We start from the raw sequence: 25,260 nt of genomic DNA, 5'->3' as shown, positions 1-25,260 counted from the left end.
GTATGTTTCAATGTTGTTAAACTTTGCGCGTTTTATTGTTCGAAGGAATACCTCAGAACTGTGGGGAAGGGAGTTTGCTCTAAGTTGTAAAGTGCAAAGCTAAGTTGTAAGTGCAAAGTGTATTTGTTTCAGATTCTCCGAGCTTCTGTTTTTCTGCGAATATTGACTGCCTTTTCAAGGAAAAATCTTGAAGAACTACACGTGTGTGTAAGTCTCATAAACTATTCAGACCTGGGGTTTATTCTAAGAAATCCTTTTTCCGAAAGAAGAAGTGAGAAATCCCTCTCACTTTTTCCTTTGGGCGAGGGGTAGGAAATATGACGTTCGTTGAATTAAAGCGAGAAGTCCTTCATGGAATCAACTTATTCTAAGAAATCCTTTTTCCGAAAGAAGAAGTGAGAAATCCCTCTCACTTTTTCCTTTGGGCGAGGGGTAGGAAATATGACGTTCTTTGAATTAAAGCGAGAAGTTCTTCATGGAATCAACTTCTAGAGCTAGGCCATCTCAAATACTCGAAATCCTTTTTCCGAAAGAAGAAGTGAGAAATCCCTCTCACTTTTTCCTTTGGGCGAGGGGTAGGAAATATGACGTTCGTTGAATTAGAGCGAGAAGTCCTTCATGGAATCAAATTCTAGAGCTAGGCCATCTCAAATACTCAGTTTAGTTTCAAGCTAAGCAAAAGCAGCATCAACATCTTCAGAGTGCAGATACCAAAGTTTCTGATTTGTGTTCATAGAGAGAGAGTAAAGAAACGTGAAGTTTGGAGAGAGAAGTCCTTCGTAGACTAGGCATCTTGGCAACTCATGTAGGTAATCAATAGAGTTTCAACCTAAGCAAAAGCGTCTCAAATACTCAGTTTAGTTTCAAGCTAAGCAAAAGCAGCATCAACATCTTCAGAGTGCAGATACCAAAGTTTCTGATTTGTGTTCAGAGAGAGAGAGTAAACGTGAAGTTTGGAGAGAGAAGTCCTTCGTAGACTAGGCATCTTGGCAACTGATGTAGGTAATCAATAGAGTTTCAACCTAAGCAAAAGCAACATCAACATCTTCAGCGTGCAGACACCAAAGTTTCTGATTTGTGGCCTCGAGTATAAAACTCTCAAGAGTCAAAGGTCATTTCGGATTTCATTGGGCACATAAATCTAAAGCCTTATGGCATTACAAATAGCATTCCATTCCCTTCCCTCCCATTCTAAAGCCTTATGGCATTACAAATAGCATTCCATACCCTTCCCTCCCATTGGATAACTAGATTAATACTTGGAGGTGAACCCTCGTTTATAAATTGTTTCATACGGTACCTCGGGGTGTACTTAATATTATTGGGTTCCAACATTTTTGTTCATAAGCTCGTGCATATAAATTCACTATTTTGTCACAAGAGCATGCAGTGGATTTTGTGTTGTGTTCGTTTCGAATTGGGATTGGGACATTGGGTGTGCTGTGTTAGGGTTTCAGATATAATCATTTATAAATTCAATACCTCGGCTGGGATTGAACCCACGCCCTCCTGTTTACCAGGCGAGCGCCTTGACCACTACACCACTGAGGTAGGTAAGACTAGGAAGAGAGAAGGAGGGAAGAGAGCCGGAAGGAAAAGAGAGTGAGAAAGGAAGAAAGGATAAAGAGGAGGAGGAGGAGGACGAAAAAGGAAAGAGCGAGACACAGTTGGACAATGAAGATAAAGAGACACTAGTTTGCCATGGGAAGGGATTTGTCCATTCAAATACCCATGAGTATTCAAATAAAAACTATGTCATCTAGTATTGTGACCATTGTGTACAAGTGAGCGAGTGTACAACAGGGATTCCAACCTAATTATACCGTCCATAGGGACACAGAACAAATTTCAACATGAAATAAAAACTATGTCATCTAGTATTGTGACCATTGTGTACAAGTGAGCGAGTGTACAACAGGGATTCGAACCTAATTATACCGTCCAAAGGGACACAGAACAAATTTCAACATGCATAAAAAAATACTTCGATTCTACTTCTAAAATTGCATCATTTGGAAATCCAGTCACAACTAACAGGAACATCTAGTACTGTGACCATTGTGTACAAGTGAGCGAGTGTACAACAGGGATTCGAACCTAATTATACCGTCCATGGGGACACAGAACAAATTTCAACATGCATAAAAAATACTTCGATTCTAATTCTAAAATTACATAATGTGGAAATCCAGTCACAACTAACAGGATAATTAAAGATTTTTTATGAAGCTGTGTCCACACATATTTGACGCCATCGATCGACCTACGGCGACGAGATGAAGAGGTGAATGTTGTCGGGGCAGTGTACGGTTTCAGACGACGTCGATATCGAGTCGTCGACTGTGTGTGGACACAGCTTAAGAAAAATGTGCTGTTTTCGATTCACGGGACAATATCCTACTCGTAACCTACATAATATTGTGTACCTATGCGTGTAACATAATTACCTAAAGAAAATACCTTTTCTCCATATCTCTGAAGTGTTTAACCCATTGATTTATCCTTTTCTTTTACCCGTCCAAATCACAGGTCTATTGGAAAAAGCCGCAGCTCGTAATTTAGGTAACAGACTGGAACAAATCCACGCGGCTAAAATGTCAGGAGATTTCATACAAACAATTGATGAGGCTAGAGGAGTTCAGGAAGATATTATACCACACATAGGTAAGGCCCCGGCGACGAGATGAAGAGGTGAATGTTGTCGGGGCAGTGTACGGTTTCAGACGACGTCGATATCGAGTCGTCGACTGTGTGTGGACACGGCTTAAGAAAAATGTGCTATGTTTTCGAGTCACGGGACAATATCCTACTCGTAACCTACATAATATTGAGTACCTATGCGTGTAACATAATTACCTAAAGAAGAAACCTTTTCTCCATATCTCTGAGTAAGATCTGAACGTACTCGCGATAAGATTGTGAGAAAAATGGCAAGTGTGGACGTAAAATGGTAAACAAGAAATCTGTTCTAACGTTACTCAACTTCAGTGATCCATTGCAAACTGGTGAATTCAACGTTCTATCGCTGCACCTCGTCGGAACCACTAGTAAATCTCACATGAGCTCACGTGACGTGATAGCAGAGTGTTTCTACCTTAACATTCATTTTCTTTCTCCTCTCTAGGAGGTTGGTTATTGGCGGCAATGTCATGGTCTGTGGGAGCTACTGGTACTAAGGGCGGCCCATGTGGTACCGCTAGCTGTACCAAGGCCACTATGGACGTTTGTGTCCAAGTTTATAACGGAGGCTTCAGCCGCCACGCGAGGTATTTAGACCGCGTTTTGCTAAGTCGGAGTTGGCTTCAATCCTGGATTGAATTGGACATAGCTCAATCCTAGATTGATCTCAATTCTGATTTGGTAAACCCCGCTCTAAGTCAACTTACGGTTTATTAAATCAATTAAGAATTTCACTTATCATTGTCATTTGTTTCCACTTTTTTTTTAGTCTCCCAACACAACACAAAAAGTAGCCAATACTGACATTTTCCATTTTAAAATGACTTCCCTATTTTATTTACCTTTTTCCAAAGTTTCGAGCATCCCTGACTACAAAAGTTAGCGACAAATGGAATCAGAAGCATTTCGGGGCGGTCAGTAGACCAGAAAATGACTTCCCTGGGGACACCAAACTTTTGCGGCACCCGTTGTCTTTGAAAGAAGACATTGGTAACTTTTTCGACCAATCAGTTCCGGAGAAAGGGGGGGGGGTGAAAAAAAAAATTAAATACAAATAATTATTGCGTGAGTTAATGTTGTTCAGGAAGGTATCCAAGTATTTGGTCCGTTTCGGCAGTTTCCCAACATACTCGTATATGCACTTCTGATGCATATTATTACAAGTCTGTAGATGTGCATATTATTAGTTACATATGACTGTTCCCGTACTGGGTATCCGAAGACGGTTCTGTGGGCAGGTCTGAATCCGCTCTGAGCAAACATGTCAATGTCCTCTGGATCGAAACCACCAATGTGGGATTCAGCTACACCGAAGATCCCAACTATATCCTGACCAACTTCGACATGATTGCAGGTGAGATCGATTTTGGACATAACGAAGCTGGATTCCTAAAGGGATTCACTTAGCTATAGCTCGGGAGGTAACGAATTCAGTCTTGTTGACCTTTTTTTACTCGAGTTCACTCCGGCTCGTAGAAATAAATGTGATTTTGGACATAACGAAGCTGGATTCCTAAAGGGATTCACTTAGCTATAGCTCGGGAGGTAACGAATTCAGTCTTGTTGACCTTTTTCGTGTTCACTCCGGCTCGTAGAAATAAATGCTCATAACGAGTTTACTAAGGGAGTGAACTTGGTGTTCATAAAAACATGATCGGGAGTGAACTCGGTGACGTCCTTCTAGCTCCTTATAACCAGGTCTGAATCCGCTCTGAGCAAACATGTCAATGTCCTCTGGATCGAAACTACCAATGTGGGATTCAGCTATACCTGAACTCAATCCCGAAATATTGAAAAGTGATTTGCTTCACAGTCGGAGTAGATAAAGCTGAACTAGAGTCCACTACATTGAACATTGCAACAAAGCAACAAATAATAGGAGGACCTACCAAAGTAGTTGGAATTTTATTATTCCTTCTTTTTCCTCCTCAAACGGGAAAATCCCTTTATCTGAAAAGTCTCTTTACCGGCATTGCATTGTTAGTCTAAACAAGGTCTTGAGTATTTGATGTGACAATACAAAAATAGTAGTTACCTACTTCAAATTATTTCATATTCTTTTTATAGCAATTCAATAATAGTCATTTCAACATAATTATTTCATGTTCTTTTCACTCGGAAAAAACAAACATGAATAAAAAAAGCTGAAAAGGGTTTCATTTCAAATTCATGTGAGGGGTCAAGATATGTTGCATTTGACGTTGCAATTGCATGTTAAAGAGTTCTGTTGTTGACAGACAGCTTTTGTAAGAACAGGACATGGGAACATGCAAAGTAATTGATGCACAGAGGTAATTTAAAAGCCTGACCATACGTTTAAACAAGGTTTGTAAACCAGGGCAATTATTTTCTCAGAAATAAATGATTGGTAATTTTTATTTTTCCTCTTTTAACCAAATGGTATCATCTCCTTTTTTCCGTAAGGTTTCGTAGAGGGAACTGTAACAATGAAGGTCTTATCATCCCGAGATCAAAGAGAGGAGGCCAGGACAGGAGAAACGAAAGTTCGTCCCGAGCGGGATTTGAACCCTTGGATTGTTAGCCATTTTGCCCTTTGTCTAAAATTCAGTTTCCTCCATAAATATGTTTCTCATTGTTTAAGGAGGGGTTTGACGTCATTGTATAACTGCCAAGGTCTTTAGTAAAGAGGTTTTATCCTCCATTGGGCGACAAGCTACACGCCTCCTCACACCGGTATGGGTCCTGGTAAAGCCATCCGATTGCCCGGATGGTCATCTGGATTTCAATTATAGAAAATGTTGCTTATCTTCAGTGACCCAACAGGAACTGGTGCATTTATCATGCCATCGCTTCTGATGCAAGTAGAATAGAATAGAATATACCTTGTTTATCCTGCTCGAATGAGACTAAAAAGTCCCTTTACCCCAGCAGTCTAAACAAGTTCTCGTTTATTTTATGGGTTTAACATTGTACAATGCATTTAATTATTACAATAGACCTTGATTAATTATAAAAAAAATAATAATGAGAAGAAAAAGAGAAATGAATAGATTAAAATAAAGAGGTACATTATCTTTGTATAGGTACATAAAGTAGGTACATTATCCTTGATTTTAAACCTATATTTTCTCAAACTCCTGTGTCTACCTATATATTATACACCTTTCATACACAAAAAGACCACTTTGAGGGTTAGGTGTGGGGGCAGACAGCCCTAAGGGATGTGTACAAGGCTGTATGCATATTTAAAGGTATCTATACTAATTCTCATTAAAATGCAAATGAACATAAATTATTTTTGTTGTCTCCCCCCACATACACAAGTCTAGAGGGTAGGGGCCTAGTTTGTGTTAAACTTTACATAGTCGTACCTACGTGAGTACAGGGCCAATATTTAGATATTTATGGTATGCAAAGCCCTATATTTACTTATGTATAGAGAGCCCAATATATTTTAACTATAACAAACTATGTCCTATGTATTTACTCAATAGAGTTGACTGTAAATACATGATATCTACCTGTATAGTAATACTTTACTGTAATTATAGGGATGTTCGAGTTTACTAAGGGAGTGAACTTGGTGTTCATAAAAACATGATCGGGAGTGAACTCGGTGACGTCCTTCTAGCTCCTTATAACCAGGGTCGAATTAAGATTGAACTCAATCCCGAAATATTGAAAAGTGATTTGCTTCAGTCGGAGTAGATAAAGCTGAACGAGAGTCCACCACATTGAACATTCAACAAATAATAGGAGGACCTACCTATGTAGTTGGAATTTTATTATTCCTTCTTTTTCCTCCTCAAACAGGAAAATCCCTTTATCTGAAATGTCTCTTTATCGGTATCGCATTGTTAGTCTAAACAAGGTCTCGAGTATTTGATGTGACAATACAAAAATAGTATCTAGTTACTTCAAATTATTTCATATTCTTTTTACCTATAGCAATTCAATAATAGTCATTTCAACATAATTATTTCATGTTCTTTTCAACTCGGAAAAAACAAACATGAAAAAAGCTGAAAAGGGTTTCATTTCAAATTCATGTGAGGGGTCAAGATATGTTGCTTTTGACGTTGCAATTGCATGTTAAAGAGTTCTGTTGTTGACAGACAGCTTATGTAAGAACAGGGCAGGGGAACATGCAAAGTAAATGATGCACAGAGGTAATTTAAAAACCTGACCATACGTTTAAACAAGGTTTGTAAACCAGGGCAATTATTTTCTCAGAAATAAATGATTGGTAATTTTTATTTTTCCTCTTTTCACCAAATGGTATCATCTCCTTTTTTCGTATTAAGGTTTCGTAGAGGGAACTGTAACAATGAAGGTATTATCATCCCGAGATCAAAGAGAGGAGGCCAGGACAGGAGAAACGAAAGTTCGTCCCGAGCAGGGCCGGATTAGCCCCCCGCATAGTCATTTCAACATAATTATTTCATGTTCTTTTCAACTCGGAAAAAACAAACATGAAAAAAGCTGAAAAGGGTTTCATTTCAAATTTTATTCATGTGAGGGATCAAGATATGTTGCTTTTGACGTTGCAATTGCATGTTAAAGAGTTCTGTTGTTGACAGACAGCTTTTGTAAGAACAGGGCATGGGAACATGCAAAGTAAATGATGCACAGAGGTAATTTAAAAACCTGACCATACGTTTAAACAAGGTTTGTAAACCAGGGCAATTATTTTCTCAGTAATAAATGATTGGTAATTTTTATTTTTCCTCTTTTAACCAAATGGTAATATCATCTCCTTTTTTTTCCGTAAGGTTTCGTTAGAGGGAACTGTAACAATGAAGGTCTTATCATCCCGAGATCAAAGAGAGGAGTCCAGGACAGGAGAAACGAAAGTTCGTCCGGAGCTGGATTTGAACCCTCGATTTAGTAGGCGTGGGCGCTCACAACGGAGAACCGACCATTGACTATACCCTAGTACCGACCGTCACGTCGCAGAAAATTAAGAAATTGAGTTGAGTATTTTTTCTGTAATATTGTTGATGGTTTCGGCGAGGGACATGGTCTATGGTCGCCGTTGTGATCGCGCACTTGGAGATTATGAGGCAGGCACTCTACTCAACAAGCTAACTGAGCTAGTGAACCGTATAAGCCTCTAATCACTGCTTAATTTCGTTCACAGAGGAACAATACGCTGGACTGACACAATTTTTCACCCTCTTTCCCGATCTTAAGCGAACCGTCTTCATCTATTCTGCCTCAGTGGGGGCTCCCAAGGGAACTGCCCTGGCCCAGCTGATACTGAAGAGGAACCGGACAGTGGTGGATGTCGGGGGTGTCATCTATGGGGACGGCCTGCTGGATCGGGACACGGAGTCGGCACTGGTTGGGGATTACTTTTACAATTTCGGTAAGTTTGACCGAGACATCCTCTCGATCTGGGAGGGGTCTGAGGCATTGGATCGGGATTTGTTCTACAACATCGATAAGTTCTCCTAGATTTTGGAATTGACTGAGAGTAAAGCAGGAAATTGTAGGACATTTTGAGAAAAATTCTACTATCTTGATTTGTTCTGAGAGAGGTTTAAACTTATTTAGATTTTGCTATAGGTATTTAGGGGGTTAAACAGATTCAGAGTTAATCATTCGAAAAGCAGAGTATTAGATGGTAGAGTGAGGATGAAAGAGACTAGGAAGAGAGAAGGAGGAAGGGAAAGAGGAAAAAGGGAGAAGAAGTAAGAGAAACGGAGGGAAGAGAGCGGGAAGGAAAAGAGAGTGAGAAAGGAAGAAAGGATTAAGAGGAGGAGGGATGAGGAGGAGGAGGAAGAAAAAGGAAAGAGCGAGAGACTGTGGGACAATGAAGATAAAGAGACACTAGTTTGCCATGGGAAGGGATTTGTCCATTCAAATACCCATGAGTATTGAAATAAAAACTATGTCATCTAGTACTGTGACCATTAGAGAGAGAGAGAGAGAGAGAGAGAGAGAGAGAGAGAGAGAGAGAGAGGGAGAGAGAGAGGGAGAGAGAGAGAGAGGACAATGGGAATTAAATGGAAACTAAAACTAATAATAACTTCTCACACTCTCCCCTTCCTTTCTTTACCATCCTCTTGCCCTCCTCCTCCTCCTTCTCAGTTCTCCTCACTTCCTTCCCTCCCTTCTTTCTTCCTCATTTCTCCTCTTCTCCCTGATTTCCCCACTCTTTTCCCTCGCCTCTTCTCTTGCACCCTTCTAGGTAGGCATCTCAAGTAGAAATGCTACAGGTCATTTTTTCCGAGAGAGAGAGAGAGAAAGAGAGAGAGATAGAGAGAGACAGAGATTGATTGATTGAATATAACCATTTATTTATTATTTAGAGAGAGATAGAGAGAGAGAGACCCTTGTAGTACTCAAGACATCGGTCAAGTATAGGTAACTTGCATGTAAAATAGAACAGTTGCGCTTACGTGGGTGAAGTTTCTAAGTCAAAGAGCAGAAAAAACGAGGTTCAATGGAATTTTCCTTTTTCTTCCACGACTTCTAGATCCAAAAAATACCCGTAAATCTTGAACTCTGACGTCACGGCATACGCCTTCGTACACGATGACGTCACATCAAATGTCCCGAGCAAAGCTCCCTCGCAGGCCACACATTAATCTGTTTGTGCGCATGCATTTATGCGCAATTCATGTTTGTGCGCATACGATTCTGCGCATCTCCTGAAGTCTGACGTCAGAGTTCAGGACTCTGACGGAAAATAAAAATTGAATTTTCGACCTTTTCCAGTTATTTTTTCGGAGTTTTGACCTCAGATTTGGATTTTTCACAACTTTTTTCACAGAAATCAACCTTTTAATAATAAATTTTACCCAAATGCAACTGCTCCATTGTAAGAACATCCACTTGCGTATCCCAAGTCTTAACCACATACATAAGAACATAAGTAATGAGACTTTCGTCTTACACTCATAAACTCATGGACACTGGAAACTACAGTGTCTTACCCTTACCCTCATGGACATCGATTTATTTCTGGTGCTTACGATTCTCATTAGAGGGACTGGTCAAGTTATAGGTACTTAACTTCAAGTACCGAGTACCGTACCTTCATCTCCCAACACAAATTTCAGCCTTCAAAGGACGCAAGTTCTTGAACTTACTGAACAATCTGAACATCCTTGTGGGACTAAACTTAAACATGAGTATCTACAAACCTACATGGTGATTATCTTAAACATGACCAAAGATGAGTACCTACACTGCTCAAGACATCTTGTCCTTCTTTCCATCTACTCTAACGTCCATAATCCTTTTTCTCTTTTACCCCTGTCTACCTCTCCCACTTCTTCCTTCTCATCCGTGATTCTTCCTCTCTTCCATCCCCATTCGTAAACTCCTTTTCCAAGCATAGTCTCAAGGCATTTGATTGGTCAATTTTGACTTGAGACTGATCTAAGAACGATCACTCTTGTTCATAAATACGAGTGTTAGGTACCTATCTACTTGAATGAAAGATTTCACGAAATCCCTTTTAGGCACGAATCCAAATTAATTTTGGTGATCTAATTCTATTGAAGAATCTCCATGGTCATTAAAAAGCTTCTTGAGTGCCTCAAAAGTTTGGGATACAAACTCAAGAGCAAGAGATACCCAGTAGTACCTACTTGTAAGATACCAGCCTCAAAAGTTTGGGATACAAACTCAAGAGCAAGAGATACCCAGTAGTACCTACTTGTAAGATACCATAAACTGAAGATGACGAAATTATGAGTGATTAGATGAAATTTCAATACATCATAGACCGAAAAAATCTCTTGAGCGATTAAGCCCATTTTGGCATGGTGGATGGTGGATTTGTCAATGAGCAAAATATGAGCTATAGGTGAACTGAAAAATCACATGTGATTTATGAGAAAACATTACATTCACATATAAACTGATCGTTATTTGGAGTGGTTTTCATGATGGAATTAAGTAATGGTGGAAAATTGGGTCCAACGGATGGGCTCCGAGCACTTGAGGGCATAATTATGACTGTTATTCAATTCCATACATAATGGCAAAGTGTGTACTTTCCATAGAAATATTACTTTTTTGATACCTACTCCAAATAGCCTGCGTTTTTTAGCATTTCAAATGTGGGCGTTCTTAATGGAACACCCTTTACATAATGGAGACTGCTGACACATTTAAAATGAAGTGCCAAGAGGAAGAACTGGAAGAAGAAAGAGGAGGAGGAGGAGGAGAAGAAGGACGAAGAAGAGGAGGAGATTTTATCACTTCTTATAGTGAAAACATAAAAAAAGACATAAAAAAACACCTTTGATGATATAAATGTAAAATGCGGCAAAACATTATCCGTTAAAGGTATCAACCTACCACTTCCTCCTCCTCCTTCTCTTCCTCCTCCTTCTCCTCTTCCTCTATCTCCTCCTTCCTTTTATTTATCACCTTTTCACTGTTATTCTTTCCCTTCTCTTTCTCCTCCTTCCTCTTATCACATTTTTCACTTTTGCCCTTCACCTCCTCTTCCTCCCTCCTTTATTTTGCCATGATTACTATATTCAGGAGCATACTGGGTCTCTGGAAAACAATGATTTTGAAGACTGTAGAGGAAAACATATGTAATTCTGGGATACAATTATTACACCCATATTTATGAACAAATGCTGGCTCTTAAGTTCGTGCTAAGCATAGTCTCGAGGCATTTGATTGGTCAATTTTGACTTGAGACTGATCTAAGAACGATCATTCTTGTTCATAAATACGAGTGTTAGGCTTGGATAAAATCTGGATTGTTACTCTTTCCTTCCCCTTTTATTTTCACTTTTCGCCTCTTTCCAACCTCAGTAGTGTAGTGGTTAGCGCGGTGGACTTCGGATCTGGAGGCTGGTGGTTCGAGTCCAAGTCAAGTCATAAAATTTAGCGTAGTGCATTAAGCACGGAACGACATTTGTGACAAGCATTTATGCTTAACACAATTAAAATTCCTTTCCTTTCACTTTTCGCCTCTTTTTTCTCTCTCACCTATCACCTCCTTCTCCTCCTCTTCCTTCTTCTCCTCCCTTTTATTAAATTTTTCATCCACTTAATCCCTCCTGCTAAGCAAAAGTAGCATCAACATCTTCAGAGTAGTGATGGGACTCGAGTGAGATTTCTCAACTCGATTATTTTCTACTCGATTATTTTCCAACTCTAGTTGTAACTCGAGTAGAAATTACTCGAGTTAAAAATTTATTCCTGGAAATTACACCGCGAGTTTCATACTCGAGTAGGCGCAAAAGCGACATCAACATCTTCACCAAAGTTTCTGATTTGTGGCCTCGAGTATAAAACTCTCAAGAGTCAAAGGTCATTTCGGATTTCATTGGGCACATAAATCTAAAGCCTTATGGCATTACAAATAGCATTCCATACCCTTCCCTCCCATTGCATAACTAGATTAATACTTGGAGGTGAACCCTCGTTTATAAATTGTTTCATACGGTACCTCGGGGTGTACTTAATATTATTGGGTTCCAACATTTTTGTTCATAAGCTCGTGCATATAAATTCACTATTTTGTCACAAGAGCATGCAGTGGATTTTGTGTTGTGTTCGTTTCGAATTGGGATTGGGATATTGGGTGTGCTGTGTTAGGGTGTCTACACATGGTGAGTCAAACAATCCATACAATTATATGGAATTAAATTTTTAATGGATATAATCATTTGTAGTCCATTCTGTGGCCCTGCTCGATTGTCAGCAAGTTATAAATCATCGTTCAAATCCATAAGTGCATATGAGTCCAAGGAATGGACTTGCCATTATATTGTAGCAGATAATCAGCACTAATACTGTTGGAAACAGCTATGATCACTTTGTGCAAACGCGGCTGTGCTCTGAATGATAAGAATCGTTTCATGAATTCACATCAATTTCAGAGCATTCATTTGGACTGGGAACAATGGAGCAGTTGCGCTTACTTGGGTGATGTTTCAAAGTCATAGAGCAAGAAAAATGAGGACCAACGGAATTTTTCTTTTAATGTGTTTGTGCGCATACGTTTCTGCGCAGTTCTTTCTGCTCCTCCGTTAGCGCGCTTGCATAGTGGCGCTACCTAACGGACGAAAAAAATAACTGCGTAAAGTCTGACGTCACACATATTTGAACTCTTTCATTAGAACGGAAAATACTGCTCCATTGACTTATCGTATGTAGTTGCCTCTATCTACCTATAAGAATAGTAGATATAATATGTGTTGAGGGGTTAGGGTTACGTTTTCAGCTGGGTAGGTATAAAGGCTCAATCTTTAATGAACTTTTGAGCTTGTTTGCGTTTTTCATCCCACAGAATTTCTCTACAAATTTTCTGAATGAACCTTTTCCCAGATGAAGGAAGGTGGAACGCATGGTCCGAAAGTCAGTTTCAACTTTCCACGTTAAGGCGTTTTAACTTTTAAAGTTAATAGGGATTTTCATTTGCTATGGTGTCTAGTCTCCATTTTTATATACAATGTGCATGGGTCTCGATTTTAGAAGGGTTATTAAAAGACCTGCAACGAAAAGGGTTATTAGAAGAGCTTTTTTAGTGAGTGCCATCAGCATGAGCTTTTCAACGCAGTGCCCTTTTACATTATTCTACATAACAAAATGAACAAGAAATACTACCTCAAGCATGATAATTGTACCCACCCAACAAATGATTTTCCATCTCTTAAATCCTCCTCTTTCCTCAGAAGACTAAGCTCACAGAAGCACAACCGAACTTTCCAATTGGCCAAAGTTTAAAATAAACAAAAAACAGAGCTTGGCGGTGTTTTACGAACAACAAAGTTTTCTCGAAAATATTTATTTGAGGTTTTTTGCTGGGAAGAAGGCGGTTGAGAGGGGTTGAGGTGAAATTTAAAAATTTAATTAAAAAGTAATAAAATTCATGGCTTTTCATTAGAGTGAGCATTGTAATTAGACGGCACGTTACCCTGGTACCTGTGTGAAACAGATACGGCAGATCAGCTACCATCATCAGATACCTACCATTAGATAGTATCCCGACCTATAGCTGCATCCAAGCCCAGCCACTCATTATCAGGTAGATCTGATCAGGTAGGTACGGCTGAAAAGGTTCATTTATCAGGTCCACCTGATACCTGATGGCCCATCACTGGTCAGCCGTCAGGCGATGTCCAATTGTCCATACAGTCCATCGGTTTCGGTCTATTGTAGTGTAGACCCACCTTGAAATGTACCAAGAAAGAAGGAATCCTCCAGAATCGTTTTTGAAACCTTTATTAGGATTTACTTACTGTCTGTACTTCTGTTTATTATCTACTCAGGTAAGTACTTAGGTAAGTGAGTACTTAAATACCTACTTGAAAAATCGTTTAGTAACGTCAGGTACTTATCTCGGTGTCAGTGTAGACTTTTGTTTTATTGCTGTTGTTCCCTCTTAACACTTAGGCAGTAGGTATTAGAGACAAGACGTAGTGAAGTAAAAATAAATCGATAATCTGTTAGTTATCAGTCAGTACTTGCAGTGTTAACCCAAAAGTGCACTAGTGATTAGCAAGATAAAGTATACTTTATCGTGCGAACTATAGCTGTTAGTGTTTTATTGCTGTTGTTCCCTTAACACTTAGGCAGTAGGTATTAGAGACAAGTAGTGAAGTAAAAATAAATCGATAATCTGTTAGTTATCTTATCAGTCAGTACTTCCAGTGTTAACCCAAAAGTGCACTTGTGATTAGCAAGATAAAGTATACTTTATCGTGCAAACTATAGTTAGTGTCCAGTTGTATCTCGTATCAGGAATACAAAATTAGACTGTTAGTTAATTTAGACTGTGATAGTAGTTTATTGCTGTTGTTCCCTTAACACTTAGGCAGTAGGTATTAGAGACAAGTAGTGAAGTAAAAATAAATCGATAATCTGTTAGTTATCAGTCAGTACTTCCAGTGTTAACCCAAAAGTGCACTAGCGATTAGCAAGATAAAGTATACTTTATCGTGCGAACTATAGTTAGTGTCCAGTTGTATCTCGTATCAGGAATACAAAATTAGACTGTTAGTTAATTTACACTGTGATAGTAGGACTAAAAGTTCCTGTTTGCCAGCAGTTTTAATTAGGTCTTGTTCTTGACGTAGGTGCTCTTTTTTCAAATCCGTTTCCTCGTCTTCTGCTTTCTCATTGCTCTTCCAGTAGACCCAACAGGCAAGATGTAAAGAGGTTGCTCCCATTTGTAGGTTGTACCTTCTCATAATTAACCACCTACAGATAATTATTTTTATCTTTTGCCAAATTGCCACTGATAGACTGTCCACTCTGTCCAGTCCTAGCCAATCGCGACAGTAAACATTTCCTGCACCAATATAGTCGTCCTCAATAACCAATAATCCCAACAATGACCTCCTCATTTTCTAATCTCCTGCTCCTCACTTTTCTAACCTCACCCACCCTGTCTTCCCCTCCCCTCTACATCACCCCTCTCCTCAACTCCGGCCGCTATCTCGAAGCCCAGCAGAGAAGTCACGTAACCGAAATAATACCGGGTGTCCCAGACGCGGGGTACTCGGGGTTCTTCACAATCGATGCAACCCGTGGCACGCACCTACACTTCTGGTTTCAACCGAAAGAGAACTGTTCACATTGGCAACGGGAACCGCTCGTGTTGTGGCTGCAAGGTGAGATGAGATTCGTCGAAGCTTAACCCAAAACCGACCCTTTAGGGCTGTTTGCCCCTAAGCCTCTGAGTGGGCTTTTCGTGTCCCAATATGAGGCTCATCTCAAAGTACTTTCTAATTTTTCTTGGCATATTTTAATCAGATTATGTAAAATTTCACTAAATTGGGGGAAAAGGAGAACGGTGTCAGCTCAACTGGAAAGTTATCCAACATTTGATGAATAAGAGGAAGGTAGAAAGAAGGAGGAGAGAGAGATAGGGTGAGGAAGAGAGAGAGAGAGAGGAATTGGAGGCCAAAGCTCTCTCAATGAGTTCAATATGAATATAACCTTCATCAATATTTTCCGAACTTGATACCATCTTAAGTATCATTATACCGAGAGAGAGAGAGAGAGAGAGAGAGAGAGAAAGAGAGAGAGAGAGAAAGAAACAAACACTCTTGACCTCTGTGTCTTCAGTTGACCCTCTCATGTTTCCTCTCCAACACTTGATCCTCTCTTCAAGGCATAAAAGAACCATCCGTAAGGCAATTCCCCCTATGGATGGTTCTTTTCTGGTTAATGTTGTCAAAGCTACCTTGAAGCTTGTTAGATACGATGAGGATTTTCCGTGTAATCTGATTGTAAGATCTGAACGTACTCGCGATAAGATTGTGAGAAAAATGGCAAGTGTGGACGTAAAATGGTAAAAAAGAAAATCTGTTCTAACGTTACTCAACTTCAGTGATCCATTGCAAACTGGTGAATTCAACGTTCTATCGCCGCGCCTCGTCGGAACCACTAGTAAATCTCACATGAGCTCACGTGACGTGTAAGATCTGAACGTACTCGCGATAAGATTGTGAGAAAAATGGCAAGTGTGGACGTAAAATGGTAAACAAGAAATCTGTTCTAACGTTGCTCAACTTCAGTGATCCATTGCAAACTGGTGAATTCATGTTCTATCGCTGCGCCTCGTCGGAACCACTAGTAAATCTCACATGAGCTCACGTGACGTGATAGTAGTGTGTTTCTACCTTAACACTCATTTCCTTTCTCCTCTCTAGGAGAGGTTGCTCCCATTTGTAGGTTGTACCTTCTCATAATTAACCACCTACAGATAATTATTTTTATCTTTTGCCAAATTGCCACTGATAGAATATCACGAAATTGGAATCACAGGTCTATTGGAAAAAGCCGCAGCTCGTAATTTAGGTAACAGACTGGAACAAATCCACGCGGCTAAAATGTCAGGCGATTTCAGACAAACAATTGATGAGGCTAGAGGAGTTCAGGAAGATATTATACCACACATAGGTAAGGCCATTTTAGAATTGTCCGAAAACCATACGAAAATGATGGTGTTTCAGGTTTCAGTTTTGGTTTCTGCTCATAAAAAGAAAAGAAAGATGCTATACTTCGTACGTACCTACCAGTAACTTTTTTACATGTTTGACTGAAAGCATTTGAAGTACCTAGGTAGGTATATTTATTTTAATTCTACTTTTTACATAGGTACACGTAAAACAACAAAACTACAAATTTCCAGGATTTCCATACACCACCGACGTGCAGGACATAATGCACGCCTTCCGACCCAACGATTCCTGGACCGAATACATGCTAACATCTCTCATTCGGTACAAGCTACACGTGGGCGATCTACCATTCACAGTCCAACACAAGCCCTCTACCTACCAGTAACTTTTTTACATGTTTGACTGAAAGCATTTGAAGTACCTAGGTATATTTATTTTAATTCTACTTTTTACATAGGTACACGTAAAACAACAAAACTACAAATTTCCAGGATTTCCATACACCACCGACGTGCAGGACATAATGCACGCCTTCCGAACTAATGATTCCTGGACCGACCACATGCTAACATCTCACATTCGGGACAAGCTACACGTGGGCGATCTACCATTCACAGTCCAACACAAGCCCTCCTTCGAGCTCCTACAAGCAAGCCAGGCACTCACATTCGGGACAAGCTACACGTGGGCGATCTACCATTCACAGTCCAACACAAGCCCTCCTTCGAGCTCCTACAAGCAAGCCAGGCCAAACTGGACACAAGCAATTTGGCGGCCATTTTGAATCACCGCGTCCCGATGTTGAAGTACCACGGACAGTATGATGGTCTGATAGACTACCAGAGTACGATGACTACTTTCTATGCGGTCGACTGGTATGGGCAGTCTTGTCTCAGGACCAAACAGTTCGCCAGGTCTCAGGTGTGGATCTCGGGGCGGCTATTTGGTTATTGGCGGCAATGTCATGGTCTGTGGGAGCTACTGGTACTAAGGGCGGCCCATGTGGTACCGCTAGCTGTACCAAGGCCACTGTGGACGTTTGTGTCCAAGTTTATAACGGAGGCTTCAGCCGCCACACGAGGTATTTAGACCGCGTTTTGCTAAGTCGGAGTTGGCTTCAATCCTGGATTGAATTGGATATAGCTCAATCCTAGATTGATCTCAATTCTGATTTGGTAAACCCTAAGTCAACTTACCGTTTATTGAATCAATTAAGAATTTTACTTATCATTGACAATTGTTTCCACTTTTTTTTAGTCTCCCAACACAACACAAAAAGTAGCCAATACTGACATTTTCCATTTTAAAATGACTTCCCCATTTTATTTACCTTTTTCCAAAGTTTCGAGCATCCCTGACTACAAAAGTTGGCGACAAATGGAACCAGAAGCATTTCGGGGCGGTCAGTAGACCAGAAAATGACTTCCCTGGGGACACCAAACTTTTGCGGCACCCGTTGTCTTTGAAAGAAGACATTGGTAACTTTTTTGACCAATCAGTCCCGGAGAAAGGGGGGGGGGTTGAAAAAAAAATTAAATACAAATAATTATTGCGTGAGTTAATGTTGTTCAGGTAGGTATCCAAGTATTCTGTCAGTTTCGGCAGTTTCCCAACATCCTCGTATGCACGTTCTGATGCATATTATTACAAGTCTGTAGATGTGCATATTATTAGTTACATACAGGGCTGTATGCATATTTAAAGGTATCTATACTAATTCTCATTAAAATGCAAATGAACATAAATTATTTTTGTTGTCTCCCCCACAAACACAAGTCTAGAGGGTAGGGGTCTAGTTTGTGGTAAACTTTACATGGTCGTACGTGAGTACACGGCCAATATTTAGATACTTATGTATGTAAAGCCCTATATTTACTTATGTATAGAGAGCCCAATATATTTTAACTATAACAAACTATGTCCTATATGTATTTACTCAATAGAGTTTACTGTAAATACATGACATCTACCTGTATAGTAATACTTTACTGTAATTATAGGGATGTATCTATTTAAATACATGCAGGATGACACAGGATTATTTTGCCATGATTACTATATTCAGGAGCATACTGGGTCTCTGGAAAACAATGATTTTGTAGACTGTAGAGGAAAACATATGTGATTCTGGGATACAATAGGCTTGGATAAAATCTGGATTGTTGGCCATTTTGCCCTTTGTCTAAAATTCATTTTCCTCCATAAATATGTTTCTCATTGTTTAAGGAGGGGTTTGACGTCATTGTGTAACTGCTAAGGTCTTTAGTAAAGAGGTTTTACCCTCCATTGGGCGACAAGCTACCCGCCTCCTCACACCGGTATGGGTCCTGCTAAAGCCAGTAGCATCTGATTGCCCGGATGGGCATCTGGATACCAATTACGGACGATGTTGCTTAACTCCAGTGATCCAACAGGAACTGGTGCATTTATCATTCAACGTGCTACCGCTTCTCGTGCAAGTAGGTACATTATCCTTGATTTTAAACCTATATTTTCTCAAACTCCTGCGACTACCTATATATACACCTTTCATACACAAAAAGACCACTTTGAGGGTTAGGTGTGGCGGCAGACAGCCCTAAGGGATGGGTTCAGCTTATATACGAATCTAGGAACCTAAAACTGGTATTTAGCTGTTTATAGGAATACTTACTCAAACTAAATTGTTCGCCCTCCTCGGCAGGGCCGTGGAAAGGTCGAGGACCGTTTCGTAGAGCTCGAGGAGCGTTTCGTTGAGCTCGAGGAGCGTTTCGTAGAGGTCGAAGGCCGTTAAAAAGGGTTCAAAGGGGTTACCAAGTAAAACTAACCTTTCCTCTTTCTGATGGCCACTAGATATTACCTACTTCAGATTCTCTAAACCTCTGGATGAGGCCGGTACAGGTGGCTGAGTTCCTGGACCTACCCCCTGGGACAAGAGTTTCGTAAGGAGTCCTGATTCCTGATCCGCAGCTACTGCTACTACTTACAACAACTTCAGATTCTTTTCTCCCGCAAAAATCAGGGCAGTTGCCCTTTTTTAAGGGCAGATGAAATGAAATTGAACTTTAAGAGGGAACACTACTATTGCTCTACTGACGACTGTAGACATTTTTTTTTTTTTAATTTTTTAGAGCAATTTAAAAAAATAACAATAAAATATCCGTATGTAACTTGTACAAGTATGGCGACAAAAACCCAACACTTTCTACTAAGGCTAAGCAAATACCTTTCGGAGATAAAGGTGTGGTAGGTACAATTAAAAAAGCAGAAAGAGCAGGAAGAAAAATACTAGAAAGGGGAAAAAAAGTAGGTAAATACCTATTTGTGCAGGGTTAGCTTTTAGATACTATATGTAGAGAACTTAGGGGTTAGGGTATACGGTTTTAATATTTGTTGGGCAGGGTAGGGGTAGGTAATATTTGTATACCAGCAAAGACAATAACAAAAGAAGAGGAAAAAAATTGTTCAAATAATATAAAGTGGAGAGAGAGAGAGAGAGAGAGAGAGAGAGAGCGAGAGAGCGAGGGAGAGAGAAAGAGGACAATGGGAATTAAATGGAAACTAATAATAACTTCTCACACTCTCCCCTTTCTTTCTTTACCATCCTCTTGCCCTATCCTCCTCCTCCTCCTTCTCAGTTCTCCTCACTTCCTTCTTCCTTCCCTCCCTTATTTCTTCCTCATTTCTCCTCTTCTCCCTGATTTCCCCACTATTTTCCCTCGCCTCTTCTCTTGCACCCTTCTCTCCTCTTGTCAATTCTCCCTCCTCTCTCTTCTAATGGAGCAGTTGCAAATGGGTAAAAATTATAAATAAATGGTCGATTCCTATGTAAAAAGTTGGGAAAAATCCAAATCTAAGGTCAAAACTCCGTAAAAATAACTGTCGAAAATTCAATTTTTATTTTCATTTGTAACATACCTACGCTTTTTCTGTGGTTTTGGACTAATTTTATGTTTCAACGGTAATGGAATAACCCCTCAAACGGAATTCAGTTGCACGAAACGGTGTAGGTGTGTGGTGGCGACCAAAGACATACCAAATACATAAATCATTAGAGTATGAAACAATTTATAGCAACTTAACATCAAAAAATAGCTTTGCAAATCAAAAAGAAAAGAAAGATGCTATACTTCGTACGTACCTACCAGTAACTTTTTTACATGTTTGACTGAAAGCATTTGAAGTACCGCAGAAACGTATGCGCACAAACACATTAATGCGTTGTCTGCGAGGGAGCTTTGCTCGGGACATTTGATGTGACGTCATCGCCTACGGGGACAGAGATTGATTGAATGTAACCATTTATTTATTATTTAGAGAGATAGAGAGACAGAGACAGAGAGAGAGAGACCCTTGTACTCGTAGCCTAGCCTCTTCTGTAGCTCGTTTCCTTCCATTTCCTTCCATTATACATCGGTCAAGTATAGGTAACTTGAATGTAAAATTGTAAGAACATCCACTTGCATATCCCAAGTCTTAACCACATACACAAGATCTTCCTACGAGAGAGAGAGAGAGAGAGAGAGAGAGAGAGAGAGAGAGAGAGGGAGAGAGAGAGAGTTGTAGCCTAGCCTCTTCTGTAGCTCGTTTCCTTCCATTATACATCGGTCAAGTATAGGTAACTTGCATGTTACATTGTAAAGAACATCCACTTGCATATCCCAAGTCTTAACCACATACACAAATAATGAGACTTTCGTCTTACACTCATAAACTCATGGACACTGGACACTACTTACCCTCATGGACATCGATTAATTTCTGGTGCTTACGATTCTCATTAGAGGGACTGGTCAAGTTATAGGTACTTAACTTCAAGTACCGAGGACCGTACCTTCATCTCCCAACACAAATTTCAGCCTTCAAAGGACGCAAGTTCTTGAACTTACTGAACATCCTTGTGGAACTAAACTTAAACATGAGTATATCCAAACCTACATGGTGATTATCTAAAACATGACCAATGATGAGTACACTGCTCAAGACATCTAACACTTAGGTATCTACTTGAATGAAAGATTTCACGAAATCCCTTTTAGGCACGAATCCAAATTAATTTTGGTGATCTAATTCTATTGAAGAAGCTCCATGGTCATTAAAGAGCTTCTTGAGGGCCTCAAAAGTAAGTTTGGAATACAAACTCAAGAGCAAGAGATACCCAGTAGTACCTACTTGTAAGATACCGTAAACTGAAGATGACTTTTTTAAGAACACTAAATCCATAGTAGCACTTTTTCCGAGTTCCTTGGGAATCATTTACGTCAGTAGTATTTTTAACTTGATAAGGAGAACCAAAAGGCAGATATATTGTGCAGAACTTCAAAGAAGAAACTAACACCAAATTTTGTTAAATGTGTGGTGAGACCCAAGAACGCTAAGTTAGAAGCAGACGTCAAAAGGAAGATTCTTGTTGCTGAAACAAACAACAAATATAAAAAACTCGCAAAGTTCTTTGAAGTTCTGCACAATATATCTGCCTTTTGGTTCTCCTTATCAAGTTGACCCACAGAACTTATATATAATGACTGCTGAAACCCTCCAAAGAATTAGTAGTATTTTTCACCGCAAGTAGAATACAGCCCTTATCGAGTATTGTTTTATCACCACATGAGTAACAAGTGTCAAGCACATGCTGAAATGACGTACATAATAAACATGTACAAGGTCATATAGGTATATATACTTATCTCATAGATAATAAAGGGTGTTCCAATAGGAACGCCCTGATTTGTTATTTCATTAATTCATTCTCAACCTACCCCATGCATAGATTTGTTTGAATTTGATGCCAGGTTATTCCTTAATGTATGCCATTTATTCATGGCTAGGTACATGAACCAGCAACTTTTACTAATGAGAGACGAGTAGACAGATTAGGTGCTGTATGTAGAGACTACTGAATAAATTGTTGTTATTCTGTTTTATGTGGTGATTTGACATTCTAATGATGCACTATCAGACTTGAGTGTGCTGAACGCCTACATAAATAGTAGGTAAATTCGGTATCTACCCAATTACCAATGCCAGTACCTCAGAGGCAGAAATCGGGAGTCGTATATAATCCGTGATACTGGGGTTCAAGTCTTAGTAGCGATATACAGTTTAGTAACGTCATTTCGAGGCGGACATTTTTCGGAATCGCCTACGAGAGCAAATTTCTGATGGTTGTCCTGAACGCCCACATAAATGCTTGAGTGTGCTCAAGCAGAAGTCGGGACTCGTAATCCGTGGTACTGGGGTTCGAGTCTTAGTAGGGATATACAGTTTAGTAACTTCATTTCGAGGCGGACATTTTTCGGAATCGCCTACGAGAGCAAATTTCTGATGGTTCTGTGGGAATAGAACGCGAGACATTGTGGTAAAGAAACATTGTCACAGGTCGTTTTATTTGTTCCATATTCCCATGTTCAAAACAGACGAGAAAACTTAAGTTTCCTTCACATTTTTCAAACTTTCACAGAGATATACGAGTGTTATTACTCTAAAAACAAGAATGGATGCAACAAGGTCGGGATTTGGAAGAAGTGACGGACGACCGACGGAGAGAAGTGAGTTTTGAGTTTTAATTCGAGTATTCTACACTATCGAGGCGCACCTGCCTCGGTGGTGTAGTGCGTTTTGGCATCTCCACTATTTTTGGCGCCTCCACTATTTTTGGCGCATTCACCATTTCTACATGGTTTTACTTAACTTGTTGTTGTTGGATATTTTTGTGAAACCTTACTCGCTTTGTACCTTTGTTTTCGCCACTGTTCTCTCCCTACGCCTACTTCTACTTCCCCTCTTATCATTCTTCCTTCCCCTCCCCCACTGACTGTGAGGGACGTAAGAGGGGGTTCCCATGTTCTGCACTCAAGTGTCATAAAATTCATGTCACTATTTCCCTCTCCCTCTGGCTCCCTGTGTTGCCCTTTATCTCTCTCTCTCTCTCTCTCTCTCTCTCTCTGCCTTATGCACTCTTCCTATCTCTCTCAGAAGGTATTCTCTCCCTTTCCATTCCTACATCCTCTTTCCATCCTCTTTTTATTGTATTCTCATCCCACATTTATCTCTCTTTTTACCTCCCTCCTTTTCTCTTGCTTCCCACTCAGTTCTCTTTCTCTCTCAACTTTCATATTGAATTTTAATTTTTATTTCATTTTATGGATGCGTAGGTAGTAGGTAGGTACGTAGGTTAGATATAACATAAACATTGTCTTTTTTGCTCTCTCTTTCTCTCCTTGTAGCTCTATCTCTCTCCCCAAAACTTTTTACATTGTTTTTTGTTTTTGTTTGTTTGTTTTTTTTTTTTTAATATTTGAAGTATCGAATCTCTCTGTAATTTTGTCGAAAGGTTTTCGAATCTCTTTGCAATTTTATCAAAGTATCTAATTTTCCATATTTTACAATTCACAACTTCGGGCGGGGATTTCCATATGGTTGTGTTTGTAACATACCTACGCTTTTTCTGTGGTTTTGGACTAATTTTATGTTTCAACGGTAATGGAATAACCCCTCAAACGGAATTCAGTTGCACGAAACGGTGTAGGTGTGTGGTGGCGACCAAAGACATACCAAATACATAAATCATTAGAGTATGAAACAATTTATAGCAACTTAACATCAAAAAATAGCTTTGCAAATCTTGGAATGTCCTATTGTCATTCATGATACTTCAGTGCTGCACCAAGTTTCAAGTCAACCGGTCCAGTAAAAGTGAACCAAAAGTGAGGTTAAACTCCCTAGGTAGGTATCACATCTATCTATAGATCTATACCTACCCAATTACCTAACTATCTTTGATTGTTTGATTCCATTATTTTTTTTAGTCGATACGAAAATAACGCTCGTAACTTTTCCATGGAGAGGGAGGCAAGGGAAGATAGTAAATAAATCAAAACAAATCTCGAACTACCTACAAGAAAAACGATTGGGATATAAAGAAAATAGAAGAAAAACTTCAGAAAGAAAAGAGGAAGAAGGGAGCTATCAGCAACAACAACAACAACAACCCAATAGTCAGTTTCCCATGAAGATGCCTATAAGATAGGCGAAACTCGAGTCGGAGTAGAAACACACAAATACCTAGTATCCAGTAATAATAGAAACGGTAAGAATAATGTTTATTTAATTTTATGGATGCGTAGGTAGTAGGTAGGTACGTAGGTTAGATATAACATAAACATTGTCTTTTTTGCTCTCTCTTTCTCTCCTTGTAGCTCTATCTCTCTCCCCAAAACTTTTTACATTGTTTTTTGTTTTTGTTTGTTTGTTTTTTTTTTTTTAATATTTGAAGTATCGAATCTCTCTGTAATTTTGTCGAAAGGTTTTCGAATCTCTTTGCAATTTTATCAAAGTATCTAATTTTCCATATTTTACAATTCACAACTTCGGGCGGGGATTTCCATATGGTTGTGTTTGTAACACTTTGTTTGTTTTTTTTTTTTTAATATTTGAAGTATCGAATCTCTCTGTAATTTTGTCGAAAGGTTTTCGAATCTCTTTGCAATTTTATAAAAGTATCTATTTTCCATATTTCACAATTTCCAACTTCGGGCGGGGATTTCCATATGGTTGTGTTTGTAACATACCTACGCTTTTTCTGTGGTTTTGGACTAATTTTATGTTTCAACGGTAATGGAATAACCCCTCAAACGGAATTCAGTTGCACGAAACGGTGTAGGTGTGTGGTGGCCTGGTGGCGACCAAAGACATACCAACCAAATACATAAATCATTAGAGTATGAAACAATTTATAGCAACTTAACAT

The 25,260-nt window shown here is 39.5% G+C and overlaps 2 protein-coding genes across 2 annotated transcripts; both read left to right on the top strand.

Moving 5' to 3' along the window:
• Positions 1–3,866: 3,866 nt before the first annotated feature.
• Positions 3,867–18,515, top strand: LOC103516105 (probable serine carboxypeptidase CPVL). Its single transcript, XM_026828598.1, has 5 exons — positions 3,867–4,033; positions 7,781–8,008; positions 16,396–16,530; positions 16,763–16,905; positions 17,256–18,515. The coding sequence occupies exons 1-5, from the start codon at positions 4,024–4,026 to the stop codon at positions 17,619–17,621; spliced, it is 882 nt and encodes a 293-aa protein (XP_026684399.1). The 5' UTR covers positions 3,867–4,023; the 3' UTR covers positions 17,622–18,515.
• LOC113470289 (vitellogenic carboxypeptidase-like) lies at positions 14,591–15,269 on the top strand. Its single transcript, XM_026828599.1, has one exon. The coding sequence runs from the start codon at positions 14,957–14,959 to the stop codon at positions 15,260–15,262; it is 306 nt and encodes a 101-aa protein (XP_026684400.1). The 5' UTR covers positions 14,591–14,956; the 3' UTR covers positions 15,263–15,269.
• Positions 18,516–25,260: the final 6,745 nt, after the last annotated feature.

The sequence above is a fragment of the Diaphorina citri genome, unplaced genomic scaffold (assembly GCF_000475195.1).
Source record: "Diaphorina citri unplaced genomic scaffold, Diaci psyllid genome assembly version 1.1 scaffold1489, whole genome shotgun sequence".
Lineage (NCBI taxonomy): Eukaryota > Metazoa > Arthropoda > Insecta > Hemiptera > Psyllidae > Diaphorina > Diaphorina citri.
Note: the sequence above shows the minus strand (reverse complement) of the source record. Positions and strands in the feature narration are given on the sequence as shown.